General features: G+C 36.2%; 1 protein-coding gene and 1 pseudogene across 1 annotated transcript in view; both read right to left on the bottom strand.

Annotated features, from left to right (window-relative positions):
- LOC137218914 (transmembrane protein 258 pseudogene) overlaps positions 1–161 on the bottom strand; it is a 44,591-nt pseudogene extending 44,430 nt beyond the window's left edge.
- The window catches only part of SPATA1 (spermatogenesis associated 1), a gene marked incomplete at its 5' end in the record, with an annotated part of 69,781 nt that overhangs the window by 43,934 nt on the left and 13,680 nt on the right, over positions 1–12,167 (bottom strand). The window contains 4 exon segments of the mRNA XM_067709876.1: positions 74–101; positions 103–161; positions 8,359–8,454; positions 10,431–10,609. Coding sequence (XP_067565977.1) covers positions 74–101; positions 103–161; positions 8,359–8,454; positions 10,431–10,609 — 362 coding nt within the window.

Genomic DNA, 12,167 nt, shown 5'->3' with positions numbered 1-12,167 from the left:
ACAAGGAGAACAACGGTTAAAAAAATCTGTTCAAGTAAGTTTTTTAACAAATAAAAATTTTAAGTTAACATACCTTATTGAGATTGAAAAGATGTAATAAATTTCTTCTGTGCCAGTTCAGCTTTCAATGTGCGTAATTCTGAAACTGCTTGTTTTCTCATCTATAAAAGAACAATTGACTTTCAAAAATGAACTTTCATCTTACCTTTCTAAAATTATATAATCGTCATATAAATAAGGGTTTTTTTTTTTTTTTTTTTTGGTACGCGGGCCTCTCACTGTTGCGGCCTCTCCCGTTGCGGAGCACAGGCTCCAGACGCGCAGGCTCAGCGGCCATGGCTCACGGGCCCAGCCGCTCCGCGGCATGTGGGATCCTCCCGGACCGGGGCACAAACCCGTGTCCCCTGCATCGGCAGGCGGACTCTCAACCACTGCGCCACCAGGGAAGCCCTAAATAAGGGTTTTTATGACAGCTTTCATGTCTTCTCTCATTTGCCTTCAATGCCTTCACTTGCACTGGATTACTATGGTAAATGTGTAGTTCATAAGTCCCTTTGAATACGCATGCTAGATATGCTACCAAATAATTTCATGTATTAGTATATAGGCATGATAAAATTAAACGGTTCTAAAAAACTAGAGTGAGAAAGAATTTTATCTTTTGCTTATTTCAAAATCTGTTCTCATTGTGCAAAGAAAGTAGTAAAAACAAAAAACCTCTGCCTCCTAAAAAAAATTCCCAAAAACCTTAATTCCCAGCCCTTAGAAACTGAATAAGTACTTAAGAAATATAAGTGTGGCAAGTGCTCTTCTAAGTGTACTATGATACTTTCAAATTTTTAATTGAAGCAGATACTGTTATTTCTCCCCATTTTACAGTTGAGGAAACTGAGATGCCTAGAAGTTAAGTAACTTGCTCAAGGCATAAAACTAGTAAGTGGCACAGCCAGGATTCAAACTTAAACCATCTGGTACCAGAGCTCTTGCTATTCCAAGTATTGTCTGTGGACCAGCAGCATAAGCATCACCTGGGAGTTTGTTAGTACTGAAGACTTTCAGGCCTCCCCTCAGACCTACTGAGTCAGATCCTGCTAATTTTAACAGGATCCCCAGGTGACATTACATTGAACTTTGAGAAGTACTGATAGTGCTATATTATCTTGAACATGGTTGCAACAGTCAAGCTAGGTTTTCTGCCCCTTAGTTCTGTATCTTATGGGTAGTTTGGGGTAAATCATTCAGAAATCAATAAAAAATTCTTATAATGTTTACTATGTGACAATTAGGCACTATGGTTAAATGTAGGATTTTTTTCCCCCAGTGCATAAGCTGAAAACTTGGATCTCTTTTTTTCCATTTGTGTTTCCTGTTTTTTCACTAATAATTCTAATTTGGGTTCAAAACATTTATATGTAATATTTATAAAATTAAAATATACAAAAATGGTAAGAACTAATTTGTATGCTTTCCAGAAGAAAAGAGCATTGAGAGAGTCATAAATGAAGGCACTGGAGGTATTTTTATTACTCCCTTCTACCCATCCAACTATCCTTAAGGGGACAAGTTTCCACATTTGATTTCTCTCCTTTTTTTTGAATGCACAGGAGTTTTAATTCACTGAACGAACTATTTTTTTGAGTTCAGACTGTATAAGAATTTTAAATAACTCCTTTTTTTGGTTTAAAATTGTCCTTTGCCTTTTTCCTTTTCTGTAGTTTAAGTTTTAAGCTTCTCAGTGCTGAGCCAGGATTTAGCCTTGAGTATGAGGCTAGTGAAAATAATCTAGAAGTGCGCTGTCCAGTAGAGTATCAACTTGCCACATGTAACTATTTAAATTGAAATTAACTAAAATTAAATTCCTCAGGCACACAACAATCTACATCCTTATGTGGCTAGTGGCTACCTTATCAGACAGTGCAGGTATGAAACATTTCCACCATCACAGAGAGTTGTATTGGACAGTGCTAATTCTACATAGGGGTCATTATTCTGGGTCATAAAGCTACTTCTGATAAAGAGGTGAATCAAGAGCATTCATATAACATTTTATATATATATATATATATATATATATATATATATATATATATATATATATGAAAATAACCAGAGAGAATGAGATAATTACCCAAGAGAGGACAAAAAAATAAAATTAAATGGGAGCTCAGAGAGCTCAGTGGTTTGTCAGACTTATTTATGAACAACTCTAATGTAGGAATATTACTTCTTTCAAAATATTTTACGGAGACTCTATACTGATTCACAAGGTTCTTTTACTTTATTTCTTAGTGAAATTTTATTCAATTTTACTTTGGCCTTGCTAGGAATCTTTTCACAGAATTTATTATTGTATTTTTTTCATTCATGCTTTCTATTTTTTAATTTTTTTTGAATTTTATTAAAAATTTTTTTTATAGAGCAGGTTCTTATTAGTTATCCATTTTATACATATTAGTGCATATATGACAATCCCAATCTCCCAATTCATCCCACCAACCCCCACCACCACTTCCCCCTTGATGTCCATACGTTTGTTCTCTACGTCTGTGTCTCAATTTCTGCGCTGCAAACCAGTTCATCTGTACCATTTTTCTAGGTTGCACATATATGCGTTCATATACGATATCTGTTTTTCTCCTTCTGACTTACTTCACTCTGTAAGACAGTCTCTAGATCCACCAATGTCTCTACAAATGACCCAATTTTATTCCTTTTCATGGCTGAGTAATATTCAATTGTATACATGTACCACATCTTCTTTATCCATTCATCTCTCGATGGCATTTAGGTTGCTTCCATGTCCTGACTATTGTAAATAGGGCTGCAATGAACATTGGGGTGCATGTGTCTTTCTGAATTATGGTTTTCTCTGGGTATTTGTCCAGTAGTGGGATTGCTGGGTCATATGGTAATTCTATTTTTAGTTTTTTAAGGAACCTCCATACTGTTCTCCATAGTGGCTGTATCAATTTACATTCCCACCAACAGTGCAAGAGGGTTCCCTTTTCTCCACACCCTCTACAGCACTTGTTGTTTGTAGATTTTCTGATGATGCCCATTCTAACTGGTGTGAGGTGATACCTCATTGTAGTTTTGATTTGCATTTCTCTAATAATTAGTGATGTTGAGCTGCTTTTCATGTGCTTCTTGGCCATCTGTATGTCTTCTTTGGAGAAATGTCTATTTAGGTCTTCTGCCCATTTCTGGATTGGGTTCTTTGTTTTTTCGATATTGAGCTGCTTGTAAATTTTGGAGATTAATCCTTTGTCAGTTGCTTCATTTCCAAATATTTTCTCCCATTCTGAGGGTTGTCTTTTCGTCTTGCTTATGGTTTCCTTTGCTGAGCAAAACTTTGAAGTTTCATTAGGTCCCATTTGTTTATTTTTATTTCCATTTCCCTAGGAGGTGGGTCAAACAGGATCTTGCTGTGATTTATGTCATAGAGTGTATTACTTATCTTTTCCTCTAAGAGTTTTATAGTGTCTGGCATTACATCAAGGCCTTTAATCCATTTTGAGTTTATTTTTGTATACACTGTTGGGGAGTATTCTAATTTCATTCTTTTACATGTAGCTGTCCAGTTATCCCAGCACTACTTATTGAAGAGGCTGTCTTTTCTCTATTGTATATTCTTGCCTCCTTTGTCAAAAATAAGGTGACCACAGGTGCGTAGGTTTCCCTCTGGGCTTTCTATCCTATTCCATTGATCTATATTTCTGTTTTTGTGCCAGTACCATACTGACTTGATTACTGTAGCTTCGTAGTATAGTCTGAAGTCAGGGAGTCTGATTCCTCCAGCTCCGTTTTTTATCCCTCAAAAATGCTTTGGCTATTTGGGGTCTTTTGTGTCTCCATACAAATTTTAAGATTTTTTTGTTCTAGTTCTGTAAAAAATGCCATTGGTGACTTGATCGGGATTGCACTGAATCTGTAGATTGCTTTGGGTAGTATAGTCATTTTTACAATATTGATTCTTCCAATCCAAGAACATGGTATATCTCTCCATCTGTTTGTATCATTTTTAATTTCTTTCATTACTGTCTTATAGTTTTCTGCATAAAGGTCTTTTGTCTCCCTGGGTAGGTTTATTCCTAGGTATTTTATTCTTTTCGTTGCAATAGTAAATGGGAGTGTTTCCTTAATTTCTCTTTCAGATTTTTCATCATTAGTGTAGAGGAATGCAAGAAATTTCTGTGCATTAATTTTGTATGCTGCAGATTTACCAAATTCATTGACTAGCTCTAGTAGTTTTCTGGTGGCATCTTTAGGATTCTCTATGTATAGTATCATGTCATCTGCAAACAGTGACAGTTTTACTTCTTCTCTTCCAGTCTGTATTCCTTTTATTTCTTTTTCTTCTCTGATTGCCATGGTAGGACTTCCAAAACTATGTTGAATAATAGTGGCCAGACTGGACATCCTTGTCTTCTTCCTGATCTTAGAGGGAATGCACTCAGTTTTTCATCATTGAGGATGATGTTTGCTGTGTGTTTGTCATATATGGCCTTTATTATGTTGAGGAAGGTTCCCTCTGTGCCCACTTTCTGGAGTGTTTTCTTAATCAAAAATGGGTGCTGAATTTTGTCAAAAGCTTTTTCTGCATCTATTGAGAGGATCATATGTTTTTTCTTCTTCAATTTGTTAATATGGTGTATCACATTGATTGATTTGCGTATATTGAAGAATCCTTGTGTCCCTGGTATAAATCCTACTTGATCATGGTGTATGATCCTTTTAATGTGCTGTTGGATTCTGTTTGCTAGTATTTGTTGAGGATTTTTGCATCTATATTCATCAGTGATATTGGTCTCTAATTTTCTTTTTTTGTAGTACCTTTGTCTGGTTTTGGTATCAGGGTGATGGTGGCCTCATAGAATGAGTTCGGGTGTGTTCTTTCCTCTGCAACTTTTTGGAAGAGTTTGAGAAGGATGGGTGTTGGCTTGTCTCCAACTGTTTGATAGAATTCACCTATGAAGCCATCTGGTCCTGGACTTTTGTTTGTTGGAAGATTTTTAATCACAGTTTCAAGTTCATTACTTGTGATTGGTCTGTTCATATTTTCTATTTCTTCCTGGCTCAGTCTTGGAAGGTTATACCTTTCTAGGAATTTGTCCATTTCTTCCAGGTTGTCCATTTTGTTGGCATAGAGTTGCTTGTAGTAGTCTCTTAGGATGCTTTGTATTTCTGCGGTGTCTGTTGTAACCTCTCCTTTTTCATTTCTAGTTTTATTGAATTGAGTCCTCTCCCTCTTTTCCTTGATGAGTCTGGCTAATGGTTTATCAATTTTCTTTGTCCTCTCAAACAGCCAGCTTTTAGTTTTATTGGTCTTTGCCATTGTTTTCTTTGTTTCTATTTCATTTATTTCTGCTCTGATCTTTATGATTTCTTTCCTTGTACTAACTTTGGGTTTTGTTTGTTCTTCTTTCTGTAAGTTCCCTTAGGTGTAAGGTTAGATTGTTTATTTGAGATTTTTCTTGTTTCCTGAGGTAGACTTGTATAGCTATAAACTTCCCTCTTAGAACTGCTTTTGCTTCATCCCATAGGTTTTGGATCATCGTGTTTTCATCGTCATTTGTCTCTAGATATTTTTTGATTTCCTCTTTGTTTTCTTCAGTGATGTCTTGGTTATTTAATAATGTATTGTTTAGCCTCCATGTGTTTGTGTTTTTTACAATTTTTTCCCTGTAATTCATTTCTAATCTCATGGTGTTGTGGTCAGAAAAAATGCTTGATATCATTTCAATTTTCTCAAATTTACTGAGGCTTGATTCGTGACTCAAGATATGATCTATCCTGGAGAATGTTCCGTGTGCACTTGAGAAGAAAGTATAATCTGCTGTTTTTGGTTGGAATGTCCTATAAATATCAATTAAATCTATCTGGTCTATTGTGTCATTTAAAGCTTGTGTTTCCTTATTAATTTTCTTTTTGGATGATCTGTCTGTTGGTGTAAGTTAGGTGTTAAAATTCCCCACTATTATTGTGTTACTGTCGATTTCCTCTTTTACAGGTGTAAGCAGTTGCCTTATGTGTTGATGTGCTTCTATGTTGGGTGCATACATATTTATAATTGTTATATCTTCTTCTTGGATTGATCCTTTGATCATTATATAGTGTCCTTTGTCTCTTGTAATAGTCTTTATTTTGAAGTCTATTTTGTGTGATATGAGTATTGCTACTCCAGCTTTCTTTTGATTTCCTTTTCCATGGAATATCTTTATCCATCCCCTCACTTTCAGTCTGTATGTGTCCCTAGGTCTGAAGTGGGTTTCTTGTAGACAGCATATATATGGGTCTTGTTTTTGTATCCATTCAGCCAGTCTGTGTCTTTTGGTTGGAGCATTTAATCCATTTACTTTTAAGGTAATTATCGATATGTATGTTCCTATTACCATTTTCTTAATTGTTTTGTGTTTGTTTTTGTAGGTCCTTTTCTTCTCTTGTGTTTCCCACTCAGAGAAGTTCCTTTAGCATTTGTTGTAGAGCTGGTTCGGTGGTGCTGAATTCTTTTAGCTTTTGCTTGTCTGTAAAGCTTTTGATTTCTCCATCGAATCTGAATGAGATCCTTGCCGGCTAGAGTAATCTTGGTTGTAGTTTCTTCCCTTTCATCACTTTAACTATGTCATGCCACTCGCTTCTGGCTTGTAGAGTTTCTGCTGAGAAATCAGCTGTTAACCTTATGGGAATTCCCTTGTATGTTATTTGTCGTTTTTCCCTTGCTGCTTTCAATATTTTTTCTTTGTCTTTAATTTTTGCCAATTCGATTACTAGGTGTCTCGGCATGTTTCTCCTTGGATTTATCCTGTATAGGACTCTCTGTGCTTTCTGGACTTGGGTGGCTATTTCCTTTCCCATGCTAGGGAAGTTTTCAACTATAATCTCCTCAAATATTTTCTTGGGTCCTTGCTGTCTCTCTTCTCCTTCCAGGACCCCTGTAATGCAAATGTTAATATGTTTAATGTTGTCCCAGAGGTCTCTTAGGCTGTCTTCATTTCTTTTCATTCTTTTTTCTTTATTCTGTTTTATGACAGTGAATTCCACCATTCTATCTTCCAGGTCACTTATCTGTTCTTCTGCCTCAGTTATTCTGCTATTGATTCCTTCTAGTGTATTTTTCATTTCAGTTATTATATTGTTCATCTCTGTTTGTTTGTTCTTTAATTCTTCTATGTCTCTGTTAAACATTTCTTGCATCCTCTTGATCTTTGCCTCCATTCTTTTTCTGAGGTCCTGGATCATCTTCACTATCATTATTCTGAATTCTTTTTCTGGAAGGTTGCCTATCTCCACTTCATTTAGTTGTTTTTCTGGGATTTTATCTTGTTCCTTCATCTGGTACATAGCTCTCTGCCTTTTCATCTTGTCTATCTTTCTGCGGATGTGGTTTTTGTTCCACAGGCTGCAGGATTGTAGTTCTTCTTGCTTCTGCTGTCTGCCCTCTGGTGGATAAGGTTATCTAAGAGGCTTGTGCAAGTTTCCTGTTGGGAGGGACTGGTGGTGGGCAGAGCTCAGTAAAACTTTAATCTACTTGTCTGCTGATGGGTGGGGCTGGGTTCCTTCCCTGTTGGTTGTATGGCCTGAGGGGACCCAACACTGGAGCTTACCCAGGCTCTGTGGCGGGGTTAATGGCTGACTCTGGAAGGGCTCACGCCAAGGAGTACTTCCCAGAACTTCTGCTTCCAGTGTCCTTGTCCTCATGGTGAGACACAGACACTAGCAGATAGGTGTGGTTCAGTCTCCTATGGGGTCACCGCTCCTTCCCCTGGGACCTGATGCGCACACCTCTTTGTGTGTGCCCTCCAAGAGTGCAGTTTCTGTTTCCCCCAGTCCTGTTGAAATCCTGCAGTGAAATCCCTCTAGCCTTCAAAGTCTGTTTCTCTAGGAATTCCTCCTCCTGTTGCCGGAACCCCAAGTTGGGAAGCCTGACCTGGGGCTCAGAACCTTCACTCCAGTGGGTGGACTTCTGTGGTATAAGTGTTCTCCAGTTTGTGAGTCATGCACCCAGCAGTTATGGGATTTGATTTTATTGTGATTGCGCCCCTCCTACCTTCTCATTGTGGCTTCTCCTTTGTCTCTGGATGTGGGGTATCTTTTTTGGTGAGTTACAGTGTCTTCCTGTCAATGACTGTTCAGCAGTTAGTTGTGATTCTCATGCTCTTGCAAAGGGGAATGAGAGTACGTCCTTCTACTCCACCATCTTGAACCCATCTTCCATTCATGCTCTTGTTTTTGTTAAGGTAACAATTTTAAGACAGTCAGTCCTTACTACCCTTATGCTACTGACAGCCAAAGTTAAAACACCAAAATATTTTATTTCAAGATAAATGTTATAATCTGATTAGGGGAAATGCAAAATACCGTAATTTCTGTTATCCGTTTCATTTTGTCAGTATCCAATTTTCTAAGTTGGTCAATAGCATGCTGTACTTCAGTGATCTGAATAATAAGGTAATTCTGTATGAGATATATAAAGACATCTTTGTTTAGTATAACATCTATTCATTTTTAATTTTAATTGCCTGCCAATACAAACTACAAAGTGTTATCAAATATCAAAAAAGGAAATCATGAAAATAACCCATTCCATAAAATAAACTTTTTGCTTTGGAGTAAATTACTATTGAACTGTTGATTTCTTATGTTTTAGGGACCACTTTCCTTTCTGTTTTACTACCATTTTCATGTATTATAAAAATAAATACGTATTTGTAAAAGTTACCATTAAATTAGCGCCATGAAAACCAACAACTATTACTATAAGAGGAATACATTAGATTAAGATACTTAGCAAGACTTTAGAAACTGGCATAATGGTTTATCAGTGGAATCATATTAGAATTACTTAAAAATATTTAATAATGAAATACTGTATTTTATAAGAAAATCTTATATGTGAGATTACCTATTATTAGATTACCTTAATGTGAGAAAACCTATTCTAGAAGCCTTTTGGTTACTTTTGTTCTGAAAAGTTTATGAGCTGTAATAGTCAACAAAGAAATTATTTAAGCTGCTTTTGTGAAAAAAAATTATCATATATTGAACTTGAGAAAACAGTAAGATAAAAAGTTTCAATAATGCTTAAAAAAAGTATCAGCTAATAAGAAGAAACTTTTACTTGAACTTATTTGGATTTCATATTAAATAGATCTAAAATAGTAAACTTTTACTCATAGAAACAGAAGAGGTTGGTGGCTCTGGCAGAAGCAGGAGGTGGGGATTAGGGAAAATGGGTGATGGTGGTCAAATGCATAAACTTGTAGATACAAGATAAGTAAGTTCTAGGGAACTTATATATGCATGCATATATAACATGCATGTAATATACAGCATGGCAATTATAGTTAACAATGCTGTAATGTATATTTGAAAGTTGCTAAGAGAGTAGATCTTAAAAGTTCTGATCACACACAAAAATAACTATGTGAGGTGATGGATGTTAACTAAACTTATTGTGGTGTCCATTTTACAACATAAACATATGTCTTAACATTATGTTTCTACTTTAAACTAATACAATGTTATATGTCAATTATATCTCAATAAAACTGGGAAAAAAGTAAACATAATATTTCATCATGTCTAAAGTTAAATCTATACTCAATCATAATTAACATATTATAAAATCTTTTTTGGATAAGTGGTATCAACAAACAAAAATTAAACTGATAAATGGCCTCTGGAATTTGTTGTTTAATTATATGGTAGAATTACTCAACTAAAAAATAAACTTCATGTCTCTCATCTGTCAAGATTGAAGACTATCTCAAGAAAATGAATTGATCAAAATTTAATATAATTTATAATTTATTTAGAATAGCACTACCTATAGATTCTGTATCAAACTGTGCTTCCCACCCCCAACTGAAAGAAAAGAAATGTATAACTCACTATTACTCCCTTGCCATACTTCATTAGGTATCTCTCTCTTACCCATAGAATCTTGACCCTTTCCCCTGGTACAGAGGTAGATCCTAATTAGGCTAAGTCAGGATATAGCATTCGCTGGTAACTATGATCAATCCAGGGTAGGCTTGGTTGATCCCCAATCAGGCCAAAGGGAAAGTTTTATATAGTCCATGCGTCTAGAAGAGGTTGTCTCTTGTTTTGGAGGCATATATCTCTACTTGCCATTGGTAACTCTGTTGCTACCCTGAGGAAAAGCAGTCTTAGAATGAAGCCAACACCGAAAATAATAGGGAGGAAATATCAGAAGTACCTAGGCCCTTAAAGACATCATTAAGCAGCTGATTTTATCTCCTCAGCACGCATTACACGAGATCATGATTTTACTTATTGTTTAAGCCAGTTTAAGCCAAGGTTTTGTTACCTGTAGCCCAAAACATCCTAGATATGATCATACTAGCAATTACAAAGCACGTATTTTAAATAGAACTTCTCTAACAGAATGTGAACATATTTAGTAGTACCTTAGAGTCTGTGATGGTTGCCAGATTCTTTGGTCTCATCTTGATCACCCTGGCTTCAAGCTGAATGAGCAATTTTTTATAGTAAAGTTCCAAATCTTCTCGAAGTTTTGTTAAAATCTCCTCCAATGATGCTGTAACTTTCTTTGTTTCAAAGTACTTTTTCTTCCAAACATCATAGGCTATTAAAAAAAAAAAAAAGCAAAGGCTATAGTTTGTTTAAACTTTTCAACCTGCAAAGTTAATTTAAACCATTCCTCTCTCCTCTCCTTCCTCTCTTATATTCTGAGGAAATTAGAGTTAAGAGTCAAATGTTTATTAGATAATAAAAGGACTTGCTTATAAATATAGTAAAATACTGATAAATCCAGGAACCAAAATCAAGTTCTTCTTTAAGCTTGTAATTTGTTTAGAAAATCTTTCTTCAAAATACTACCTATAGCAAGAAGTGTATACTTTTTTATTTTTATTTTTTTGCGGTACGCGGGACTCTTACTGTTGTGGCCTCTCCCATTGCGGAACACAGGCTCTGGACACGCAGGCTCAGTGGCCATGGCTCACGGGCCCAGCCGCTCTGCGGCATGTGGGATCTTCCCAGACCGGGGCACAAACCCGTGTCCCCTGCATCGGCAGGTGGACTCTCAACCACTGCGCCACCAGGGAAGCGCAAGAAGTGTATACTTTTTATTTCAATTACTTTTATCTATAATCTGATTTGAATTCACTATTTATATAATTAAAGCTATGAAAGAAAAGGCAAAATATATTTTTTCAGATTTTCCTTATTTTTCAGCCCCCAAATGACTTGTTTTGTGTAATCAGCTGATTCTGATTCATCATTTATCAACATTATTCCAGGTATATCCCCAAACTTCTGTAGGGCAGAATTTCTTAAACCTGAGACTTCTGGTTTAGAAAATTAGAAATTAAACTCTGCCAGTTTAGGGAATCACTTTGACACCAATGAGATTCTAAATATAAACTTAATTGGAACACAAACTGCATGCTAGTATACCAGAATATGCTTATGTTTCTTTTTTTCAGATTATCGAAGAAACGAAAACACCAAATTTTAAAATTCTATATTATAAATTGATTTAATTAAAAATATAAAACTATGGGGCTTCCCTGGTGGTGCAGTGGTTGAGAGTCCACCTGCTGATGCAGGGGACACAGGTTCGTGCCCCGGTCCGGGAAGATCCCACATGCCATGGAGCGGCTGGGCCCGTGAGCCATGGCCGCTGAGCCTGCGCGTCTGGAGCCTGTGCTCCGCAACGGGAGAGGCCACAACAGTGAGAGGCCCTCGTATCGCAAATATAAATAAATAAATAAATATATATATATAAAACTATATGGAACTTTTAACTCAAGATTTTAACTATTTTCCTCAGCCCTATATCCAATCCCTCTGCAAGTTTTACTGGTACCACTGCCAAAATACTTCGAGCATCTGGCACATTATCCCTTCTTCAATGCTACATTCCTAGGCAATCCACTATCATCTTTTGAAAACTGTATTATTTTTCTAACTGTCTCTCTGATTCCATATTTGCCCCTCTACAGGCTATTCCATACCACAGTCATCCTGATCTTTTTAAGATATTTTAAAAATCACATAAATCCTTAGTTTAAAAATCCTCTTATGTCTTCCCATATTACTTGTATTGATAATAAAATCCAAACTCCTTGAATTGGCCTATCTGTTCCTTGCTGATCTTTTGATTTTCTCCCTCTACATTC

This window comes from Pseudorca crassidens, chromosome 2 (assembly GCF_039906515.1).
Source record: "Pseudorca crassidens isolate mPseCra1 chromosome 2, mPseCra1.hap1, whole genome shotgun sequence".
Lineage (NCBI taxonomy): Eukaryota > Metazoa > Chordata > Mammalia > Artiodactyla > Delphinidae > Pseudorca > Pseudorca crassidens.
This window is presented reverse-complemented; position numbering and strand designations above follow the sequence as displayed.